This window comes from Conger conger, chromosome 11 (genome assembly GCF_963514075.1).
Source record: "Conger conger chromosome 11, fConCon1.1, whole genome shotgun sequence".
NCBI classification, from domain to species: Eukaryota; Metazoa; Chordata; class Actinopteri; order Anguilliformes; family Congridae; genus Conger; species Conger conger.
In genome coordinates, this window is record NC_083770.1 from 9,509,955 (window position 1) to 9,533,307 (window position 23,353).

Genomic DNA, 23,353 nt, shown 5'->3' on the forward strand with positions numbered 1-23,353 from the left:
AACTGCAGGATGTGATGTGGTATTTGCAATTCACAGGCCAAGCGGTCTATGCTGTAATTAATAAGGCATTTACATTTTGTCCAATTCGTGGTATGACCACTTACGGCCAGCCAATCAGAAGAACTATGCTAGAAGACTATCCAAAAACAAACAAGACATGCAACGTCACAGTACTCATGTTATGAAATAACATCCATGAAAAGAAAATTATTATTTCCCCCATGTATGAACTTAAAGTCAGCATACTAAGTTTGCCAGGTGGATTAACGAGAACGTGCACAAGGTCATTAAAAAGCGGATTCAAAAATGCACCAGGGAGAGTGACAGCCCATTACAGGAGCATCCTGCTGGCCGGCTGCCATGCAGAACCACAGCCAGGATTCAGCTGTAAAATGGCCTCGCTGTACACTCAGGCCCAGTGGAGCCACAAATAGCCCCTCTGCCAGCAGAGGAGCCCGAATACAGCACAGCTCTGCAGGAACGCGCACGGCAGCTGAGGCCTTGGCACCATCAGGGGGGTCTACCGTCCTTCAGGGGGGTCTACCGTCCATCAGGGGGGTCTACCCTCCCTCCGGCTCGCATAAATGAGCTCCTGTCGCAGGGCGGATTTCCACGCCTCTCTTTACTTGAGAAAAAATAAAAAATAAATAAAAAATCTTATTACAAGACAAAAACACTGGCTAAGACCAAAATTTTTTTGCAGTGTGCCAAATTGCCCTGACCCTACACTCACATTCTGGTGTACAGACTTGGCACAAATGTAAAACATACTCACTGGAAATGACATTAGAACTTTAACCTTTCAAAGCAGTTTTCAATTGGAAAAGGTTCCTGCGACTCGACACTAATTATAGCCGTCCCTCGCACAGGCTTGAATGGAGTACGGTTTCAGACGGCATATTTGACACACGTGTGGCAGAACGTACGGAGAACGCACAGTACAGCGAAGGCTGATGCACGCCCAGGGAACTGGCAAGAGCAGCAGAGGTTTTGAAAAGGTCAGCCTCAAACACCTTTCAGGCACAAGTATCCGCGTTTTTAATACAGGCTGATCACCGTCAACTATCCATTTCCCCATTCCAAAAGCCAACAAGGAAACTCCAGGGAGAGAGAACTACAGCACAACATAACCCCAGCTCTGTCATCTGTGATAAGGTCCCTGAGACACACAAGCAGCTTAAAAATAAAACAGTTTACAACTCCACCCTTTCTCCGTGCACCAAACCATCGTGTGAGGAATGCTTGGCCCAGAAATAAAATGTTTACAGATGCCATTTTACAGTTAAGATTGCAGGAATTTTCTCAGGAGGTAATTGTGATAAGGAGTGTTTACAGCTTGAGGTAAACCTTCCTGGGGGCGAGGGGTGGGCTTAAACCAACAAGGGTGTTTACTGCTACATCAGCGCCCCCTAGCTACTCAGCAGTTACGCATTTCCAGCTCCCCGCAGTGAGCGAGGAGAGTCTCCTCTAAACAGCAATAGCAATACGCTTAGTAAGATAGCTAGGCCACCTTCACGCTTGAAGCTTGTGTGCACTCTAGCAACAGTGCTTTCCTAAGAGAATGGTGACCTAACTACACATGAGCATATCCATTTGCATGCCCCATAAGGCCACGATCCGCTACAATTCCACGCAAAAACCGGGACGTGTAAGCCTGCAAACTGGACACTGAGGGAGGAGGTGGATCTGTGGACTACCCCGGGAGTTTAGGGGAGGGGGGGAGGCTCACGTTCTCCTGGAACACGAAGCAGCTGAGGAGGGCCGTGGCCTGCTCGGCGGTCAGGTCGTTGAAGAGGCCGTTGAAGATCATCTCCGTCAGCAGCAGCTCGTCCGCGCTGGAAGCACAAGCATCAGACGTTAGCGGAGAGACGCAGCGTTTCATCGGCCGATTGAGGAGGGAGAAATGAAGAAGTGGGGACCGGCTGTGGCAGACACAGCTGCACGATGTGGTGTGTTTGAGTCTGTGTGCACGTGTGTGTCTGCAGGGGTGTGTATATACAGTCAGGAAATGAAACGAACAAGATGTGCTTTAACTGCAGACTTTCAGCTTTAATTTGAGGGTATTTACATCCAAATCAGGTGAACGGTGTAGGAATTACAACAGTTTCTATATGTGCCTCCCACTTTTTAAGGGACCAAAAGAAATGGGACAAACTAACAATCACAAATCAAACTTTCACTTTTTAATACTTGGTTGCAAATCCTTTGCAGTCAATTACAGCCTGAAGTCTGGAACACATAGACATCACCAGACGCTGGGTTTCATCCCTGGTGATGCTCTGCCAGGCCTCTACTGCAACTATCTTCAGTTCCTGCTTGTTCTTGGGGCATTTTCCCTTCAGTTTTGTCTTCAGCAAGTGAAATGCATGTTCAATCAGATTCAGGTCAGGTGATTGACTTGGCCATTGCATAACATTCCACTTCTTTGCCTTAAAAAAACTCTTTGGTTGCTTTCGCTGTATGCTTCGGGTCATTGTCCATCTGCACTGTGAAGCGCCGTCCAATGAGTTTTGAAGCATTTGGCTGAATATGAGCAGATAATATTGCCCGAAACACTTCAGAATTCATCCTGCTGCCTTTGTCAGCAGTCACATCATCAATAAATACAAGGGAACCAGTTCCATTGGCAGCCATACATGCCCATGCCATGACACTACCACCACCATGCTTCACTGATGAGGTGGTATGTTTTGGATCATGAGCAGTTCCTTTCCTTCTCCATACTCTTCTCTTCCCATCATTCTGGTACAAGTTGATCTTTGTCTCATCTGCCCATCCTGTTTTGAGGCTCACCAATGGTTTACATCTTGTGGTGAACCCTCTGTATTCACTTTGGTGAAGTCTTCTCTTGATTGTTGACTTTGACACACATACACCTACCTCCTGGAGAGTGTTCTTGATCTGGCCAACTGTTGTGAAGGGATTTTTCTTCACCAGGGAAAGAATTCTTCTGTCATACACCACAGTTGTTTTCCGTGGTCTTCCGGGTCTTTTGGTGTTGCTGAGCTCACCGATGCATTCTTTCTTTTTAAGAATGTTCCAAACAGTTGATTTGGCCTCACCTAATGTTTTTGCTATCTCTCTGATGGGTTTGTTTTGATTTTTCAGCCTAATGATGGCTTGCTTCACTGATAGTGACAGCTCTTTGGATCTCATAATTAGAGTTGACAGCAACAGATTCCAAATGCAAATAGCACACTTGAAATGAACTCTAGACCTTTTATCTGCTCCTTGGAAATGAGATAATGAGGGAATAACACACACCTGGCCATGGAACAGCTGAGCAGCCAATTGTTCCATTACTTTTGGTCCCTTAAAAAGTGGGAGGCATATATAGAAACTGTTGTAGTTCCTACACCGTTCACCTGATTTGGATGTAAATACCCTCAAATTAAAGCTGAAAGTCTGCAGTTAAAGCATATCTTGTTCGTTTCATTTCAAATCCATTGTGGTGGTGTATAGAGCCAAAAAGAGGAGAATTGTGTCGATGTCCCAATATTTATGGACCTGACTGTATACGGTAAGTGTGTCCCCAGATGTGTGGGCAGACAGCAACACGATGTAGTGTGTATGTGTGTGTGTGTGTATGTATGTGAGTGTGTGTGTCTGCGCATGAGTGCAAGAGAGTGCGAGAGTGTGTGAGAGTATGAGAGAGTGTGTGTGCGTGCGTGTGTGTGTGTGTGTCTGAGTGTGTGTGTCTGTGCGCGAGTGTGTGTGTGCGTGAGGGAGTGAGGGAGTGTGAGAGTGTGAGAGTGTGAGAGTGTGAGAGTGTGAGAGTGTGAGAGTGTGTGAGGGTGTGAGGGTGTGAGGGTGTGAGGGTGTGAGGGTGTGAGGGTGTGAGAGTGTGTGCGTGAGTGTGTGAGAGTGTGTGAGTGTGTGAGAGTGTGTGAGAGTGTGTGAGAGTGTGTGAGAGTGTGTGTGAGTGTGTGTGAGTGTGTGTGAGAGAGTGTGTGAGTGTGTGTGAGAGAGTGTGTGAGTGTGTGTGAGTGTGTGTGAGTGTGTGTGAGAGAGTGTGTGAGAGTGTGTACGTGTGCAGGGCAGTGAGGACTCTGACCTGCTGATCTCGCAGGCCACACGGCCCTTCATCTCGATGACGTCGGAGGACGTGGCGAAGCCCAGGCGCCTCAGCACACGCTTCCGGCACTTCAGCTCGTCCATCTGCAGCACGGTGCGCGCCTTCTTCAGCTCCCGCTTCGCCGTCTTAATGTCCCCCGCGATCTGAGACACACACACGCCACGACGCACGCACACGTCAGAGAGGGGCCCCCCTGGCTGAGCGCCCGATGGCCAGCCCACACGCAGGAATCACAGACACTTCGCTTCAGTGCCGGGAATACAAGTCAACACCCGTGCAGACATTGATGGTTAAATCAAATGTTAAAAATCTTTACCCTTCAACTCCAGTGAACACCCTCACCATTACACCTTTCTTGTAAAACACACGATTATTAGTAACTATTCTGGACATCAATAACCAAAATGTGGGCCAACCAAGTGCCCGTGTACACAAATGACAAATTTTCACTTAACTTGCAGCTTCAGTGTATATGAAATGCTCTGACTCTCTGTTGCATGTATGCCACATCACCCTATCAGCCAAATCTTTAAAATTTGTTTTACTGCAGATACTGAAACAGCCAGCGAGAATAGGAAATATCTTGGGAACACTAGCCAGAGAAACCTTCATTCGGTTCCACTTCCTTGTGGGGATTTTGAGAAAATAAAGAACTAACAAACATTTAGATCGAAAGACAGAGGGTTCTGTAATTTGAGTGGACAACTGTTTATGGTTAAAATACAGTGGGGGGAAAACGAAAAAAGAAAAAGTTATTCTGAGAACAGCGATTGTCCTCGATTAACACCGTGAACCTAGGATCACAGGATCTACGCAAATCTCAGTGAAATACACAAAAAGGAAACCGCACTTTGCTGAAACCGCTATGTCAATAAGACCGGCTGAGAGAAGGAACACACTGTAGAGAAATACTGCTGTTCTACACAAACCTCAGAGATTCTAGATTCAGCAGAAATGCATGCAACTTACATTTACTGTGCTTTAGTGTCATTAAATATTAACAGTTTTGCTGATTAAAAAAACAAAAAAAACAAAACCCTACCGTTTAGAATCACCATTTTTTGTCTTTTTTTGAAATGAATATTATTTTTTTCACAAAGGTCGCATTAAATTGGTAAAAAAATACAGCCATGGAATTGATAATGTTTAAGTACACTTAACGTTTAAAAACCTTTACATATGATTGCAAATCCCCATTTTTAGCCACCGTTACCCCCTGTATACTAACACATTGTTACCACATTCTCAAGTAATCATGCCAATGTGCTATTTTTGTACAGAAACTACTCACATTATATTAAGCTCAGCTGAAAACAATTGTGTGGTTTAATGAAGCTAAAAATATCTTTCAGCTGCTAGTCTATCTAGGACACTGGAATTTCTAAAGTTCAAACGTGGTGTAAAAATGGCCAAAGAGAAAGCGATTTATTATAATAATTTTTTTACTCATTTAGAAGCCTTAAAGTTTCATACGCCACCGAGCAGAGCAAACTAACCAGGACGGAAAGAGTGGTAAACTGCTGAAAAGGATGAGTACACCACAGTCTAGTTTCAGGAACAAACGCCTCACAGGTCCCCAAGCTGGCTGCCTGATTCAACAGCACCCACAACAGCCAAACATCAGTTTTCTTCTGTTACAGTAAAGAGGGGACTCTGGGATACTGGCTTTATTTTAATCTTTTATTTTAATGTGAATGCATTTAAAATTCTTATCGCATTGTGTCTATTTTTATGTGTGTGTGTGTGTGGAGAGGTTGGGGTTGGGTATTAAAGGTGTGTGTGTGTGTGTGTGTGTGTGTGTGTGTGTGTGTGTGTGTGTGTGTGTGTGTGTGTGGAGAGGGACCCACCTTTGCCTTCCTCTCACAGAGGTTGTAGACAGACTCCAGGTTGGGGTCGTTGTGCAGGGGGTGGGAGTACATCCTGTGCTCGAAGGCCTCCACTTTTTGGATGACCTTCTTCAGGCCCGGGTCTTTGATGCCCATGTCGTCGATGGGGTCCAGGACGGGCACGCCGTCAGGAAAGCGCTTCTGCACCTCCTGGAGGAGCGCAGAGGGAAGAGACTCCTGTGAATCTAGGGCCACGAGGATCCCAAAACCAATTCTGTCACGAGCAAAGATTGGCTATGCAGGAAACCACTTTGTCTCTACTGACTACTGAATTTTTATGGCAAAAGTCTGTAAAACAGCAAAGGTACAAAATTCTAAATGACAATTCTATGGCAAGCCAACCATATTGTGACCATTATTTACACGGTAAAGTTTTGGCAAGCCAAATATAAATTTTAGTGTAGAACATTGCCAAATAACTTATTTTGGCATTATAGCAGAAGATGGCCTTACAAACAATCCTATGTGAATTGCACCTTATCCGACCTGTACTGCAGTTTTTTTTCCATGACCCCGGTAGGCACTTTTTTGACTTGGGATAACAGCGTCGGCTACATAAAACGTAATGTAACGCAAGGTGAAAATACGAGGCAGGTAAGAGCCGGGGATTAGCGCAGCACTAGCGCCGGGCTGTAGGAGGCGCTCACCTGGATGGACTTGAGCACGCTCTGCCTGTTGTCCGGAGGCCGGAGGTCTTTGGGGATGTACAGGCGCACGGAGCTGATGGTGGTGAGGAGATGAAGCATGACAGGAACCACCTAAACAGAGAAATAAATCCATCTTCAGAAACAAATTAAGGCTTGGTCACAGCCAGACACACAATACAGGACTGTCCAGTGCGATTATGTTACTTTATTGCCTCGAAAATAAACTGTCCCATGCTGTTCAAACAATGCCAACTGACATTTTGTTTCCGCTGACGTATCTAATCACTCTTGCTTACATTTAGTACAGCAGCTGTGTATGCAGGCTGATAAGCAGTGTTTGTTATGTGTGAGTTATCATATTCATATTTGAGAAATGTAATGTACCGCCAAGCTATCACTATGAAACTATGCACAGTCTGAAACTGTAACCTTTTGTGCTACCATTTCTACCAGGCATCATTTGAGAGAATTTACTTCAGTGAGGACAAAGGCATAAAATGGAGGAGGGGAAAAATGTTTTATTTTTATCTTATCCAATTTTTTATCTTTAACCCTTTCAGTCCCAAACCCAATGGGAAGAGGCTCCACCCAAATGGGTTTTGGTTTTGTTTGAGAAAATTGAGAAAGTTGAGAAAATGTAATGGGGGATCAAAACAATCGTATAGCAGTCATTTTGACTGGTTGAAATGGTATATGGTTGAGAGTACAATACAGCACTCTTGGGATTTTACAGTAGTTATGCTCAAGTGCGTATGCCAGTCTTGGGATTTTATAGTAGCTACGCTCGAGTGCGTATGGCAGTCTTGGGATTTTACAGTAGCTACGCTCGAGTGTGTATGGCAGTCTTGGGATTTTACAGTAGCTACGCTAGAGTGCGTATATATATATATTATCCTTGTTTCGATCTGTTGTTATTATACAAAGTCTAGTTATAGAAATAGATGTAATCCTGTGATGTCTGAGATGCAGTGCTGGTCGGTGCCACATGGCTGAAGGCCTCTGGTCAGCTGTGGAGATAACTCAGTGATCTGAGACCTTGATCCATCTCTGGCCTCCCTTCATGCTGCACGGAAAAGGGAGTGTCGCCCTTTGTGCCACGGATAACCTTACTGAACCTAACGCTGAACAGACTGGCCCTGCGCTCCTAACACAGGATCTGGTGATTCTCATGACAACCTTTTTGAGACTATACAATCTTGATTAGAATACAACTTAACTTTCGATGTAGTATTTATCATACTGTATGAAATAATATTTTGATCGTAAAGTGATTCTTTATTTCTTAAATTAAGCCTGATAATTAGATTAAAACTCATTTTTATCTACCAAGAGTCTCCTTCGAGTTATTCTGGCTCACTACCGGATGAGTTTGCACCGGAGGTGACGGTTACACGGACACAGACCTGCATCTCGCCCTTCTCCCCGCTCTTGGCGGGTTTGGCGGACTCCGTCGCCGCGTTCTTCACGCTCTCCTTGCTGCAGTGCACCAGAACCTCCACCACGTACAGGGGGTCCAGCTCGCCCGTGTTCGCCTGGAGGACACACAGCACGTCAATGCCAATACAGCAAAACCTGAACACACACACATCCTTCATCACTACTACAGCTAAATTGAAGAGAGTTTATTTTTGTTTGTTTAGTTTTTTTTAAACATACACTGAAAGGCACAAGAATGTGGGAAATGTATTCTGTACCATTAATAGCCCCATTCTCCAAACAGAAAAAGCAGAACATTGGTCTTCAAATACAGTAATTTATACCAGGACTTACCTTGACATTTGCTTTTTTTGAGAAATTAACTACCACTCCCCAGCCAAAGTCATCACTTTCATTCTTCACCTGTCAAAAATATTTCAGTTTTCATTTTTTAACATTGAAGTTTGATGCCATTTACTAATATACGACTGACTAAAAGCAAGAACGACAATCTGAGAAATATGTGGTAATATAGCTCTAAAGAGTCTATTTTCAATCTCTTTGAAATGGAATACCTGTAATGACGGATTTAACAATCGGCATTAAATAGTTTCAAATAGTATCAAGAAACAGTATGACAAAGAAAAACATTTGAAACAATCCATCCATAGGGTAAGCTGAAGAATACATCATTCTGACAACACCCTAAACGACTGACGCAGACGCCAAATTAATTCATGGATCATTAAATGAGATGGACAGAGGAGACAGAATGACCGCAGACGCAACTTTAATGGAGTCATGCAAAGCATTGTGGGATGCTCGGGAGGATTCAGAACTCAGAAACAAGCAAGTCGTGTGAACTTCATCCGAATGTTCCGTCAAGAAATGTGGTAATAAACAGTTCCGTGAAGAGACATTCATTTTGTCCTTGAAACATGATAACAGGAAGAAACTACAAGCACAAAACAGACAGGGCCACAAACAAATTCTACCCAGAGAACGCTTCCTTCCAGACAAAACAAATGTTTTCCGTAAAACATAAATGATCCTTTTCATCTTGCATTGTTTTCAGTAATTCACTTTATTTACTTGCACCCACACACATAAGGCGGCCATTTTGATTTGGGTTTACCTTGACCAGCCTTCCGGGCTGCAGAAACGGCAGGCAGTATTTGGGCTTGTGGATGTACTCCTCGATCTCCTTTCCGAGCTTGACCAGCTGCTGTCGGATCTTGTAGTAGGTCACCACGCTCTCCTCGTTGGGGATTTCGATGGCGTTATACTGCGCTTCAAGTTTACCCATTTCTACAAGAAAAAAAACGTGACATTGCAGGCCTGAAAGGCGACACACAGCCTCTCCTTAAGCAACAACGACCCCTGCTTGTCGACCAGCAGCACACAAGTTTGCCTGCAAAGCTGCACACAGGAGTCTTCCTCTGACTCATGTTCGTGCTAGCGCGACTGTGCTAACTGCACTGTGCCAAGAAGCCATGGCTGACAAATGACTGCAGTAAACACAGATTATAACAAGCTTTCTTCACACACAAATCCATAGAGAAGCACAGGACATTTCAGAGAGGAAACGGTCGGTTTGGGGAAACCTGGGAATGGGCTGTCAGTCTGGGACTCACTCTCTATGACGCCGGGCACGGCCCTATAGTGCTGGAACTGGTAGAAGGACTTCTCCAGCATGTACTCTGGGTTGATCTCCTCCACTCGAAGCAGGTTCATCACCATGTTGTAGGTCAGGTGGAAGGCGCTGTTCAGGGGGTCAGCTGATCCCTGAGGGAGGTCACATGGCAGGAAGGTTTATATAAAAGTAATGCTCAGCTGGCGAGCAATCACTCCAGTGTCATTTTCAGGTTTATTATTTATTAACTTACTTAAGGGAAATCAACCTCATAACTCTTATACAAATTTGGAAAAAGGGCAGTATCTGTAATATGGTTAAACATATACACATGCAATTAGCATGAAATAAAAGCTGAAATATTCATCTTTCTGATCTCAATTCAAATGCATTCACTACATAGCAAAAATACCTTTCACTCTACTGTTCCCATTCTTTTGGAAGGCACTGCATAAAAGAATGTTCCACATTACACAGTCCTTTAAGAAAATGAATTGCCCTTGGACAAGTTCCTGAACTGTTCAAAGGTTATCAACAGATATTATTAATCAGCAACAGACATGGGTCAAATAAATACTTTAAGGAACCATAAAACTGTTCTGCAGACTGAAAACTTAAATAAACCTCCAATTGCAGAAATATTCAGCAGAATTTTTATTCCGGCAACAGAAGATTGCTGTACAAGCTGTTTTTGATTAGGTGGATGAGTACTTTCTTACTTTGAACCACACGCTCATGAATGCCCCCATAACTGTAATGATAAACTCTGCAACTCATCAGAAAATGATTGTCAAAACTACCCTTCACCTTCACCAAAACGTGCATATAAAAATAAATAAATAAATAAATAAATAACAAAAAATTAACAAGGTTTTATGTATCGTTACGCAACATATTTTGTCAAGCATTTGCATGGATTTGCAATCTTATCGTTGTCAAAAGTGAAAGCCTTTCAAATGCATGTTCCGCTTCAGGTCTTATCAGCAGACCTTTTCTGCCTGTTTTTATTATGTAAAATGTGCCAAAGGTCAAGTCAGACCAAACAGAAACCTTGCCTCACTGTTAGCAATGAGGAAATGACACAGAAGAAATGACCCCACAGAGGCGAATGTAAAGTGACCTTGGCTATGACACCATTTCCTGCACTTTGTACTTTTTCAGTTCCATGTGCTCTGAAAGAACTCACCCAAGTATGGCTTACACACTTTCTTTAGGGCAGGGATGAGGTGACTAATGATGTCAAATGAAAAACACAATGGCAAGTGAGGGAACACATGCAAAAAGAGTGCCTTGGATATTCATGGCAAATTCATTTCAGTACAATTCCCCCTGGGGGAAAAAGAATGCAGCCCAAATTCAATTTTAGATATATTAGCCAAACATAACTTGGATACAAAACTGAATGTCAAAACTGAATGTTCAAAAACATGGCATTAAAATGATTAACTCTGGTCACTTTTCTCAGTTGACATGTTGCCATAGAGCAATGAAATCCCTCTTGCATAAAACATGTCGTTACAACGGTGACAGTTTTAGAAGCAGAAATTTGGACAAGATTGGGAAACACTTACTGCCCCATCCAACTACAATAGAAAGAAAAACTAAATTAATAATGAGGAATGATATATTATTTCCTATAAATAAATAAAAATGTGTAAGAATTTCTCACAATTTGGTAGCCAATTGTACCCTATCTAATCCAATTAGTGTTAGCTGGGGATACACTGCTTATGACCCCATCCCTTCGGCGGCCCAGGGGGAGAACAGCACGCCTTCTTCAAGCCGTCTCGTCTCACGGCCTGCGACCGTGATTCCGAGGCGCACCGGGGTGCACGCACGCGCCAGTCCCTGCTGAGTCTCTGCTGAGTCTCTGCTGAGTCTCTGCTGAGTCTCTGCTGAGTCTCTGCTGAGTCTCTGCTGAGTCCCTGCTGAGTCCCTGCCTCGGAGCAGCGAGCCAATTATGAAAGCCGGCCAAACTCAGCTTTTGACAGGACCGGGAATCGAACCCCGGTCTTCGGTGTGCAACTGTAACGAACTGATGCTTGCATCAAGGTCCGTTACTTTAGCTATGCGCCACCATGGCTCCTGATGATACTTTTTTTACTTTTACTTTATCCAGAATAATAAGCCTCTCTCATATACAGACCTTTGTGGAAAGCGGTTTCAGAGCCCAGTACAATGATAGACTGAAATATATATTTTGACTGAGGTATGAAGTAAACCCGCGTACCTTGAGCAGCTGCTTTCCCACCGTTGGGCTCATCTTCTCGTCCACCATGAAGATCACGATCCCTCTCTCGTCCATGCCTCGCCTACCAGCCCGGCCAGACATCTGAATGTACTCCCCGGAGGTGATCTGCAATGCCCACCGAAAAACCCAATTAACCCCTCCATTTCATCCTCCATTTCACCCCTCCATTTCATCCGTTTGCCCGATTCAGGACACCCACTCGCATTCACGGGCCTGTACCATACTGGGAACGTCAACTGTCAATCTGAGTGTTTGGAATAGCACGTGTGCAGCCAGCCACCTGCAGGCCGGCAGCTGAACTGCGCAGTAAACGCACTGGAGGATGACCCTTCATGGCCAGCCAAGTCAGGCCGGCCGCCTAACTGACCAGTCGCCATTTTAGGCAGGAGAACCCAGCCAACTGAAACCCTCTGTTCTTTGGCAACGCTCTCTACTGCAACGGCGCTATAGGCAATTGCACAACTGCTGCTAGAGCCACCAGAAGCAACGTGCAACAGCATTCCGCATTTAAACCTCATCGCACAAAAAAAAAAAAAAAATGGCGTACAGTGTGGTTAACAGTTTAACCGAAGGGTATCTTTAAACCAAATCTCACAATTATCACAGAAAGGCTATTAATCAAAACAACAAACCGCTGAGGACTGAATTCTGTGTGCCAACGGGCGTGAAACGTCAAACGTATCACTTTCACCATCTTACCCAGCGGAAGTCTTTTCCGTCGTACTTGCGAGCGCTCGTGAACAGCACTGTGCGGGCCGGCATGTTGATTCCCATGGCAAAGGTCTCCGTGGCAAACAGGGCCTAGAAACAGACAATTATGACCATTACCAACTGCCATAATACAGAACATCCACCCCCAAGTTTCACCACTGATGAATTCCACAATGAGAGAAGAGATTGCCAAAGCAACGGCTGTGCGATACAGCGGTCGCGGTACATCGAAAATATATATATATATATATATATATCTCTGGCAGGTGGTTATAGGTTCTGTTCCTTCTTTTCGTCTTAAATCATAACTGATACGGTAACGTCTCCAAACCTCAGTGAGATGCTTCCGGGGGAGAAAATAAATAAATAAATCACATCACTTACGTTTGCGCTCTTTATCCTTGTAGTCATGTTTTTATCTACCACATGGAAACAGCATGGCCTTGTTGCTGTCATATCAACATTGAAAAGATACGAGTGACATTTTTTTTCCCCCTGGAAGCATTTCTCAACTTTTTCAGAAAATTGAGGTGTGCTACCGCATCAGGTATGACTAAGAAATGGAACACTGCATGCCGCGGATAGTTGTCACTGTGCTAACAAACTAAAAAACTAAAACCGCGATGGCAATATCACCAAGCCCTAGCCAAAGCACAGTTAACAATAACAATAACAATTCAGTACGTATAATTAAGGGCAGAAACAACTTAAAAAACAGAACAGAAAAAATTACGGGTTTCCTAAACTAACCACAATCATGAGAAATAACTTGTATAAAGCCCCCTCAGAGTCAGGCTCCAGGCTCCATGCTGAAATGATGACACTGACCTTGATGAGGCCTTCAGAGAAGAGGATCTCGATGGTCTCCTTCAGGATGGGGAGCAGGCCTCCATGGTGAATCCCAATGCCGCTCTTCAGCAGGGGCAGGACGTGCTCCACCTTACACACACACACACACACACACACACACACACACACACACACACACACACACACACACACACACACACACACACACACACACACACACACACACACACACACACACACACACACACACACACACACACACACACACACACACACACAAAATCAGCCAAACACTCAAAATGACATCAGTTATCTAGCTGTGACTTACAGTTCATTAGACTTAGCAGGGGACAGGGATAAATTACCCGCTGCAGATATCATGCCTACAATGGGACTTGAAGCAGCAACCTTCCAGGTCCCAGTTTATTTACCTTACCCACTAGGCTACAGGCTGAACAAAGAACATCAAGATTGCTGCATGAAATAACTGCCAAATGAGGAAGGATGCGGGGTGTGTGTGCATAGCTTCACGTGTTATGATGTTAGCCTAACATCCCCACCCAGTTGGTGAAGAAACAGTACTGTTGTAAGCTGCACTATATCTATCCTATTACAGGGGCAGCCTGTAGCCTAGTGGCTAAGGTACATGACTGGACCCAGAAGGTTGGTGGTTTTGCCTTGATAGGATCAACACAGCAGTTGGGCCCTTGAGCAAGGCCCTTAACCCTGTATTGCTCCAGAGGTTGTCCTATAGTATAAAAGAGTTGGCTAAATAACAACAAAATATTTAAATTTTACACTTCTACGTTCTATTATTCAGTAGCCAAGCCAACAGACTTATCCTTGGACCTTTGATCACTGGGGGAAAAAAAAAAAAACACTGAATCGCCCACATACTGTACATCCACATTGGGATTAAAACTGGACAGGAAAACTTAACAACCAAAACAACCAGAAAAGATAATCTTGTGCAATGTCAGCACCAAGAAAATGCTGGCTATAATGCACTAACTACGACCACATGGGCTGTGAAGCCAAAATCCAGATGTACCAGATCTGACATGAGGAAATCAACAGCAGGAACTCGTGACTCAAGAGGAAGCGGATCTGTATCGCGGTCACATTCCATAAAGCCGCGAGAAGCCATCAGATACATACTGTTCAGACGCCAGAGGCCAGGGGAACTTCGGCTAAAATGAGGACGTGGAAATGTGATCGATGAGGCTCGCTCATTTCTCATTCGACCAAAAAACTAAATAAATAAAATAAAATACAATAACCCCAGTGTCTGCTCGATATTTGCAGCAGATTATTACTAGTCTCAGCACACAGACCATCTCTCCATTTTAAATCTGTATGACCTCTCCTGTGCAAAGGGCTGTTGTATACACTTGCTCAGAGACTAATGCTCAAACTGCCGCCCCTCTGTCCCAAAAGGAAAGCGTATACCCATATTTATCCAAACTCGTATGAAATTACACAGTTTGGCGGAAATCTGACTTCAATTTGTTCTCAACACATCCGGTAAAACCAATACCTGTGGAAGCTTCTTGTCTTCGTCTGACAGGCAATCGATGGCATTGTTAAACACCTCCTCCACAAGTTTCTTCTCTTCATCTGCAATATGGATGACACAAGATAAGCAGCTCCTCTGTCTAATTTCAAATGGCATCGAATGAAAAAAATGGCTGCAGTGGAATCCCAAGACCAGATAGCGCAGTTTTTGCAAACCGGACATACAAGATGCTAGGATCCAAATATATCTTATTCAATATCAATATACCATTATTTGACTCAAGCTCATTAACTTTCATCAAAGTATGCAAAAAAAGTATGCAAAGTATCCTGCACACACATAAATCTACATCAGCTGATGAGCAGACCATGACTCACCAGTGTTGAAGTCCAGCTTTGCCACCTGTAGTGCATAGGCCTCGCACTCCTTCTTACTGAAGCTGAAGATGATGACCGGCTGGAAGTTTCTCTCCATGATCATCTTCACGATCTTAAAGACATTCGACGGGCCTGCGAGGGAAACGTTCCATACTATTTTATGCACCAAGCACATACTGGTCCAACTAATTCCAGAATAGGACTTGCCAAATACTATTCAATTTGCACCCACACCGTATAATCTTGTGGTCTCTCGTTTCATTGTCCATTCTCCTGCCATTGTATCATTTCAATTAACAATGAAAACGACAACATTTCAAACACAATGCTTCAATAGTTCCTCTTCCATGTTAACCTTTCACATATACTGTAGAAATAACCAAATTCATTCAATGTTTATTTTTCTGCCTGGAGGGTTAGCCCCCACCCGACCACACCCCACCCAACACACCTCTTGTTCCTCCCTTCCGGCCTTTGGGGTCCCACTTCCCCCCACCACTCCCCCCAGAGTCTCCGGTGTCTCTCAGCACCTGCATAGCCGTGTTGAAGTTGTCCTCACGGAATTCTCCCTGGAAAACCGAACAAAGGATGCCTTAATAAAGACTTCTGTTTCTCTGAAACAGAAGCATGCATTTTCTAAATGATGAGTCAGACATTTTAAAGTCCTTGCATCTCGTTATTGAGCTACTGCTAATGCATGTCTACGTCTCAAACAGAAACACCCTCATAAAAGCAGCGAATTGCACAACAGTCCGTCCTTTCACTTTGACCACACAGTTTCAATCCAAGTGCATTTGCTGGTAGGAAGCCATAAATTATGCATGACTATAGCACAGACTACTTCCATATCCCCTAAAATAGTTCATTAACCTTGCAAAACATTATAGGTCAAGGAAGTCAAGCATATTTATGCAAAAATGAACTTCGGAATAAACTACATGGATAAACTAACATCTTAAATGTGCTTCTAGACTTATGATGAATCGAACACATGCATTGAAATTGCAGATTTGGGTCAATTTGGGTCAAATAAAGATGATTTCAACAGAAATAAGGGATGAATTATATCCTCTGGTGTTTGAGTGCGTCAACAGAGCTTGAACAGGAGATCAACTTCCTGGAATCTCTGAGTCATCCAGGAAAATATCTTCAAGGCATATTGGCACTGGCAAGGAAATCTCTTCCAAAACGAGACATGACACGAGTAACAGGTTTGCTGACTGGTGACTGCAAATACACACCTTAAATGATCTGAACTTCCACAGTGTGTCAGAAAATCAACTGCAGAAAGGTTCAACGTACTGCACATACTAAGCAGCTTTGTAAAGAAACACCACCATGGGTATATAAAAAAAAAAAAAAACATCTTTACACTAAAGCAACAATGAAGACTATTAATAGACTACTCAACAAATTAATGACATAACTACAGTGTAATAGTAATTTATGTTAAAATACTGGTTACCTAAATCTTAAGTAGTGATGTTTTACAATTTAATTCAAAGGTTAATAAAATTTTGTGAGAGACAGTGTCTTTGCAAGTAAAAGGAAGTAAAAGGAAATTATATCCGATAATGCAGACGAGTGTGAAAAATTAGCTACTGAAAAAAAAGAACTGAACAATGACAGGCAATACTTACATTTTTAATATCGCTAACTTGAGGCATATTAAAGATAAACAAGAACTTAATCCGCATTTAAGCAAACTCACGTTCTCGTCCACGACAAGGTGAAGTCCGTCGCCACCTGCTGGAAAGATGTAGTGTTGCAGTGGAGTGGGGCGGTAGTCTGTGTAAATCACGTGACATGGCTGTGGAGACAGGATTCAGAGGAAGAAAATACTTGCAGCAAGTGCTATGTAGAAAATAAATAAACACACAGCATCTCATTACCTTAGACTGGCGCACTGCAAAAACAGCATGACGCAGAAAGGTCTTTAACCGGTCAACAGACAGAATTCAGTCCCTACCCGCGATGTTAGTAATATTAACACTGATCCCCAAGCACACTTGGTGAGATTACGACAAGTGAATGCTGGAAATGCACAAGTGGCTCTAGACCAGGGGTCTCAAACTCTGGTCATGAAGAGCTACTGGGTCTGCAGGTTTTTGTTTTCACCTTAAAGGAATAGGTCATTTTGGACTCAGTCAAGAGAGGACATGTCACTGAGCCTTTTTCAATGGTCTTGTAACAATGTATTAACACAAAAACTCTTACCTATTGTACCTTTAAAATCAGGACCCTGTCAAGACCCGGGTAACCAAGTGGCGAGTTAACTGTGAAATGAACTGCTCTAACTGATTAATATGCAGAGTAGCAAGGAAAACCAGCAGACTCAATAGCCCTCCAGGACTAGGGCTGGAGACCACAGCTCTAGACAGAGGAGCATTTAATTTATTCTGGAGGAAATGGATAAGAGAACACACCTGCTTGTGAAGATGGCAGATCCACTCGGCGAACTGCCTGGCATTGGGGATGGTTGCGGAAAGGAAGACGTAGTGCACGTTGTCCGGGAGGAGGATGATGGTCTCCTCCCACACGACACCACGCTCTGCAGAACGACACACGCTCCTCTGATCACTTTCTCACCTCTGCAGTTACAAAACCTCTCCAGCAAGAGTGCAGCGCCCTTGATGTGGGTTTGTGAGAACTGTAAGAGGCACTCTCACTTCAGTATGGCCATGCCTCACATTTCACACACTGTTGGGGCTAGAAACAGTGTGGATAGGGGCAAGTTGGATAACCAAATAATTGAAAATAGCACAGCAGAGTCTAGGAAAGATGCAAAGTTATTAAAAATATGCATCATATTATGTGCATTTATTGAAAATCGCATCATTTTAATAGCTCAATAAAACCAATCTTAACAGTATGCTGCTGAATTATCGCGCACAGCTTCAGAACAAACGTGTAAATGTCAGCACAAGTATATGTTTGACTCAATTAGTTTTGTTCAGAGTGAAACATTTTGTACACAGAAAATGAAAGACATGGAAATTGCTTTCTCATGAAAAAAAAGAAAATAAATCACTGGATAAATCGACTGATATCATGCATAGGCCTGACAATTAAATACAATACTAAAATTATACTATTATTAAGTTAACATTAACAACTGATGCGGTGGTTTGAAAAGCTACAAAATAATTTACTAAATAGTAAGCTACTTTTCCCCTTCAGATAATAATTCCATTTGTCATTGAAAAGAATGGGAAAAGTTGTTTAAATGGGCAGCCATCCAAATCGTTTTTACACCGAGTGGTGTACAACAGAAGACCGAAACGAACCCAATCATTTCTCTTTATGATTTATGATACACAACATTCAGCTCAGAAGGTAAGAGCAGTCTGGCAGTTGGAGGGTTGCCGTTTTGATTGGTTGAATGAGAGACATTATTTGTAACGCGCTTAAAATGAAAGTGCTATATAAACGCAGTCCATTAACCATCCATCCATCCATCCATCCATCCATTATCTGAACCCGCTTATCCTGATCAGGGTCGCAGGGGGGCTGGAGCCTATCCCAGCATACATTGGGCGAAAGGCAGGAATACACCCTGGACGGGTCGCCAGTCCATCGCAGGGCACACACACCATTCACTCACACACTCATACCTACGGGCAATTTAGACTCTCCAATCAGCCTAACATGCATGTCTTTGGACTGTGGGAGGAAACCGGAGTACCCGGAGGAAACCCACGCAGACACGGGGAGAACATGCAAACTCCGCACAGAGAGGCCCCGGCCGACGGGGATTCGAACCCAGGACCTCCTTGCTGTGAGGCGGCAGTGCTACCCACTGCACCATCCGTGCCGCCTGTCCATTAACCATTTACCATTAATTTCATCATCTCATTTTGAGAGGAGGAAAAGAAACATGAACTCAACTTATATTACTCCATAGCTAGCAAGCTAATCAGCGGATCTTACCGGAATCTCTCATGTAATGAATCTCATCAAAAACGACCCAAGCCACCTCCCTCATGACCTCCGACCCTCTGTACAGCATGCTTCTCAAAATCTGCAATAAGCAAAACCACAAAGCTTAGAAACAGGGTCATAAGTCACAACAAAGAGAAAGCTTGACATTTCTACAGTAGAATTCAAAGTTAAGACACTGACGCTGTATATCACAACCTCAGCTCGCACAATGTTTTTTATGTGAACTGTTAGTCGGTATTATAGAAAAGCAGAATATGTCCATCTGCACCGACACAAATCAGAACCGAAGCTCACTTCAGTGGTCATGACCAGGCAGGAGGCGGTGGGGTTGATGGTGACATCACCGGTCATGAGGCCCACATCCTGGAACTCTTCGTACATCTCCCGGTATTTCTGGTTACTGAGGGCTTTGATGGGACTGGTGAATATAACCCGCTGCTTCTCTCTCAGAGCCAGGGCAATGGCATATCTGAGCGGTAACAAACGCATACACTTTTGTTTTAAAACTGTGAGCACACAAGACAATTTAAAAACATTTTCTGCACGTTCCATTCGGAATTGACTCACCCAGGTCTATTGCCTCCTACTGCCGAGGACATGCCTCTATACTCAAGATGCGGGTTGTCTACTTGTTGCAAAAACTACAACTACTTTCAAAGCCCATCTCAAGACATACTTCTTTAGGCATGTCTCTCATGCCAACCAATGCCAAATAATTTTTAAACGCCATTATGACCTTCATAGACATCACAAATCTATTTTTCTTCAGGTTAAAAGCAGTCTGCTAGTAGAGTTCACAGACGGTACCGTTTGGGCTAGAACTCTTTTCCTTTCTGCCTAAGGCATACTTACTCTGCGCAGACAGTCTTGCCAGCAGAGGTGTGGGCAGAGACCAGGACAGACTGGTTGTTGTCAATGCAGAGAATCGCCTCCCTTTGGAAAGGATCCAGAATGAAAGGGTACTCCTGCGCACAAAAAAAAAAAAAAAAAAAAAGGCGACAAGCTTTATGACAACCCACTGGAACACTGCGATTCTCACAAATTCAAAAAGATGTTGCTAGTTACTAGGCGTTACACATTCTCCGTTACCTTAGCTGCTTTCCCAACTCGAGGCTTCAGCTGTGTGTAATCCTCATCGGCTGGCAGGGCCACCTGATTGAGAGGAGAAACCAATCAGCAATCCTTCTGCAGCTTATGTAAATGACATTTCTGAACATAATTAATTTCTCCATAGACGTACGTCACGGTTCATTTTACGTACCTCATGAGTGCAGCCCTCCACCGTCTCAACCTGCTCTACCTTCACTTTGGGCATCAGGTCTGCAAGACTACAGGAGATTGATCAATTGCTTACTACATGGTTTGCCGAAAATCTATTCACACAAACACGCAACGGTGCTGAAGTACAGGTAGGATTATTATCAAAAGGAATGACCACCATGGCGTTTTAATAACAAATAAGGATACCTAAAAATTGCCTCGAAAAACTGACACCTCTCTGGAAGCATATTGCTATCCTTACTTTATTTCCTCTGCAGACACCGTCTCGAGCTTGGGCTTCTTCCCAAAGATGACCTCGTCCGGGCCATCGTCCAGGTCTTGCTTGCCCTGAGCAGCAGAACTGTGTTCAGCCTTGTCTTTTCCATGCTGACCGTCTTTTCTGGAAAGCAAGTCAATACAAATCTCAAAATTGAATTCTCACATAAGACTCTGGCAACACGACCCTGAAGAAACATTAGGCACCTTGCAGCGTACCTAAATAAGTAACCGCTAAACTACAATTCGACATAACGCACATAGCCCCTTTCATTCTTCAATCATAGCTTACACCGGCAAGCACTGATAGGTAGCTCATAGGTAGCATTCTAGCAAGTCAGCTCGGTGATCGAACAACTAAATATCAAACTCAGCGGACTGTCGCAAAATAACCTTATCCAAGTAATGAGATGTACACGCTCTGTCGACAACGTAGCGGCAACTAAATCGCATTTTACAATGTGTTTTGCTATTGTTTTGCCATTTCAGACCATGTGTCATTTTGCTATCTAGACTAGCAAGCAAGCTAACGGGTAGCTATAATCACCCGCACATGTTTTGGTCTTAGGACACACGTATAGATAATTACACGCGCGTGTTAAAAAAAAAAATACAGCCCAGCAGCCAGAGGAACCAAGATTTCTATCTTACCCTGGAGGTGTTCCAGTACCAGTGCTTTTTCGTTTCTTAGAGGATAGTTGTTCCTCCTCAAAAACACTGAACAGCTCATCTCCAAAGGCGTCCGCCATTGTTGCTGACTGCAACGCTGCTTCCGTGAGAGTAAAAAAAAAAATATTTCCGCTACGGAAAGTGGTGGGGACCAGTCTTCACACGTCGTTTTCAAGTGGGTAACTCTACACCAATACATACTCAAATTGCTGCGTTCCTTTTTATTTGCGTTTTTATCGTAATTCATGTATCAAGTCAATAAACAAGCAAAAAATATAGCTAGAAATGTGTTGCACAGAACCTGGTAGAGCATTGTAAGGAGGATAATCTTCTATGGGCAGGCAAAGACCAAGAAAGACTGCAGTAGAAGTCAGTATGAGGGTAAGTTAATTTGGCAACCCCTTTGTGTATTTAAAATATGAAGTACAGATGCAATATGAGAAAGAAAGTACAGTCATGCTCTGTTAGGCCTAAATCCAACCTGTACAGATCCATTGGTCTTCATTTGATGTAGACTAGCGCAATTAATAGAGTGGGCTATCCAGATGATTTTGAAATCATTGAATATATGCTGAAGTAAAGCAGTGACCTCCAGTCAGAGCTTGTAGATACTTTTAAACAAAGTTTCCATCAGCACACACTTCAATACATTCTGAGGATATTTTTAACTGATCATTGGTTGTGGTGGTTACTCCCTGGATTTTTATGACCCAACTGCAACTCCATGGCTATCCAAGGCCCAGAAATAGTGGCCTGAAGCCACATCAGATGTTGCCAGAAGGTACTGAAGGCAAGCAACAAGTATCAGAATGCTTTGGATAAGATAACCATCTTATGATCATCTGGGAAAACACAACCTCTGCAATCTATTGTGTTGTGCCATTGTCCGTAAGCTGTGTACTCTAAGGCGCTTCATCAAAAGGCACACTTAATATGATCCATCTGGATGACCAGAGACAAGGAAACATTTATATTCTGTGTACCTACTCATTACATTTTTACAGGTCAGAAGAAACCAAAAAAAAAAATTCTAAACCATGTCATAAGGTGTTTTCTTGAAGTATAGATTCCAATTCAAAACATATTTAAACCAAACAATTTCACAGGGCATCCCCCAGAAAATACATAGTGGGGGAGGGTAAGCAGCGCTGGCATGAAGCGATAAGCCTTGGTATTCACGTGCTATAACCGACACCCGACTACACAATGCCAATCTTGTTAAATTGCAGAAGTTTATTGAATGGTTCAGCATAATATTATGATGTTGAGTCCAAGTCTTTGGTTTCTGTAGATTCCTCTCTGATGTCTGCGGAGGCACTTGTGAATTTGTTGTGTCTAGGAAACGACAGAGTCCAAATCTTCCAATTTGTCGAAAAACATCTTCGCGAGGGAAAAGACGACACCAGGCAGCAAGATCTTCAGGAAAATCAGACTTTATTAGCGCACGTGCATAAAGCCGGATCAGCTCTCCAGAACTGAACCCCGACTGGCATTTGTACACCCATTTTATACAGTTACTCCACCTACAACTCCTCCTCAAACCTCATTCTGGCAAATCACCCACACTTTTCTTATCGTAACTCCTCCCAACGCTCCTCCCATAACGTCATTGTGGCAAATTGCCAACGGTCCTTATGCTCTGCCAACTCTGTACAAAGTTCAGGGCATTCTGCCAACTACGTGTCCTCACTTCACCCCGCACCTGCTCTTGGCAAACTACCAGACCTCATAAAGTTCTGGATGCCCTCCCTCTAACACGTCATCCATACACGTCACTCTGTATCTTTTGCTTTTATAAGATGAACTAAGCAGCAGTAATCATTGAAAATATACAGACAAACTAAACATTTCATTAATATACACTTCTAATATACAGACATACTA

At 43.4% G+C, this 23,353-nt stretch overlaps 1 protein-coding gene across 1 annotated transcript in view; it reads right to left on the reverse strand.

Annotated features, from left to right (window-relative positions):
* Nucleotides 1-21,595, reverse strand: part of mtrex (Mtr4 exosome RNA helicase) — a 27,167-nt gene extending 5,572 nt beyond the window's left edge. Inside the window, exons 1-23 of the mRNA XM_061259519.1 lie at nt 21,452-21,595; nt 20,787-20,924; nt 20,526-20,592; nt 20,354-20,416; nt 20,117-20,229; nt 19,559-19,733; nt 19,253-19,343; nt 17,749-17,873; nt 17,034-17,132; nt 15,774-15,891; nt 15,323-15,454; nt 14,967-15,046; nt 13,448-13,558; nt 12,608-12,709; nt 11,888-12,013; nt 9,659-9,809; nt 9,160-9,332; nt 8,379-8,447; nt 8,012-8,140; nt 6,609-6,719; nt 5,923-6,111; nt 4,055-4,218; nt 1,730-1,835 (exon numbers count right to left, since the gene is read on the reverse strand). Coding sequence (XP_061115503.1) covers nt 1,730-1,835; nt 4,055-4,218; nt 5,923-6,111; nt 6,609-6,719; nt 8,012-8,140; nt 8,379-8,447; nt 9,160-9,332; nt 9,659-9,809; nt 11,888-12,013; nt 12,608-12,709; nt 13,448-13,558; nt 14,967-15,046; nt 15,323-15,454; nt 15,774-15,891; nt 17,034-17,132; nt 17,749-17,873; nt 19,253-19,343; nt 19,559-19,733; nt 20,117-20,229; nt 20,354-20,416; nt 20,526-20,592; nt 20,787-20,924; nt 21,452-21,549 — 2,730 coding nt within the window. The 5' untranslated portion in view covers nt 21,550-21,595. The remainder of the gene's footprint in view (nt 1-1,729; nt 1,836-4,054; nt 4,219-5,922; nt 6,112-6,608; nt 6,720-8,011; nt 8,141-8,378; nt 8,448-9,159; nt 9,333-9,658; nt 9,810-11,887; nt 12,014-12,607; nt 12,710-13,447; nt 13,559-14,966; nt 15,047-15,322; nt 15,455-15,773; nt 15,892-17,033; nt 17,133-17,748; nt 17,874-19,252; nt 19,344-19,558; nt 19,734-20,116; nt 20,230-20,353; nt 20,417-20,525; nt 20,593-20,786; nt 20,925-21,451) is intronic.
* Between the last annotated feature and the right edge of the window lie 1,758 nt (nt 21,596-23,353).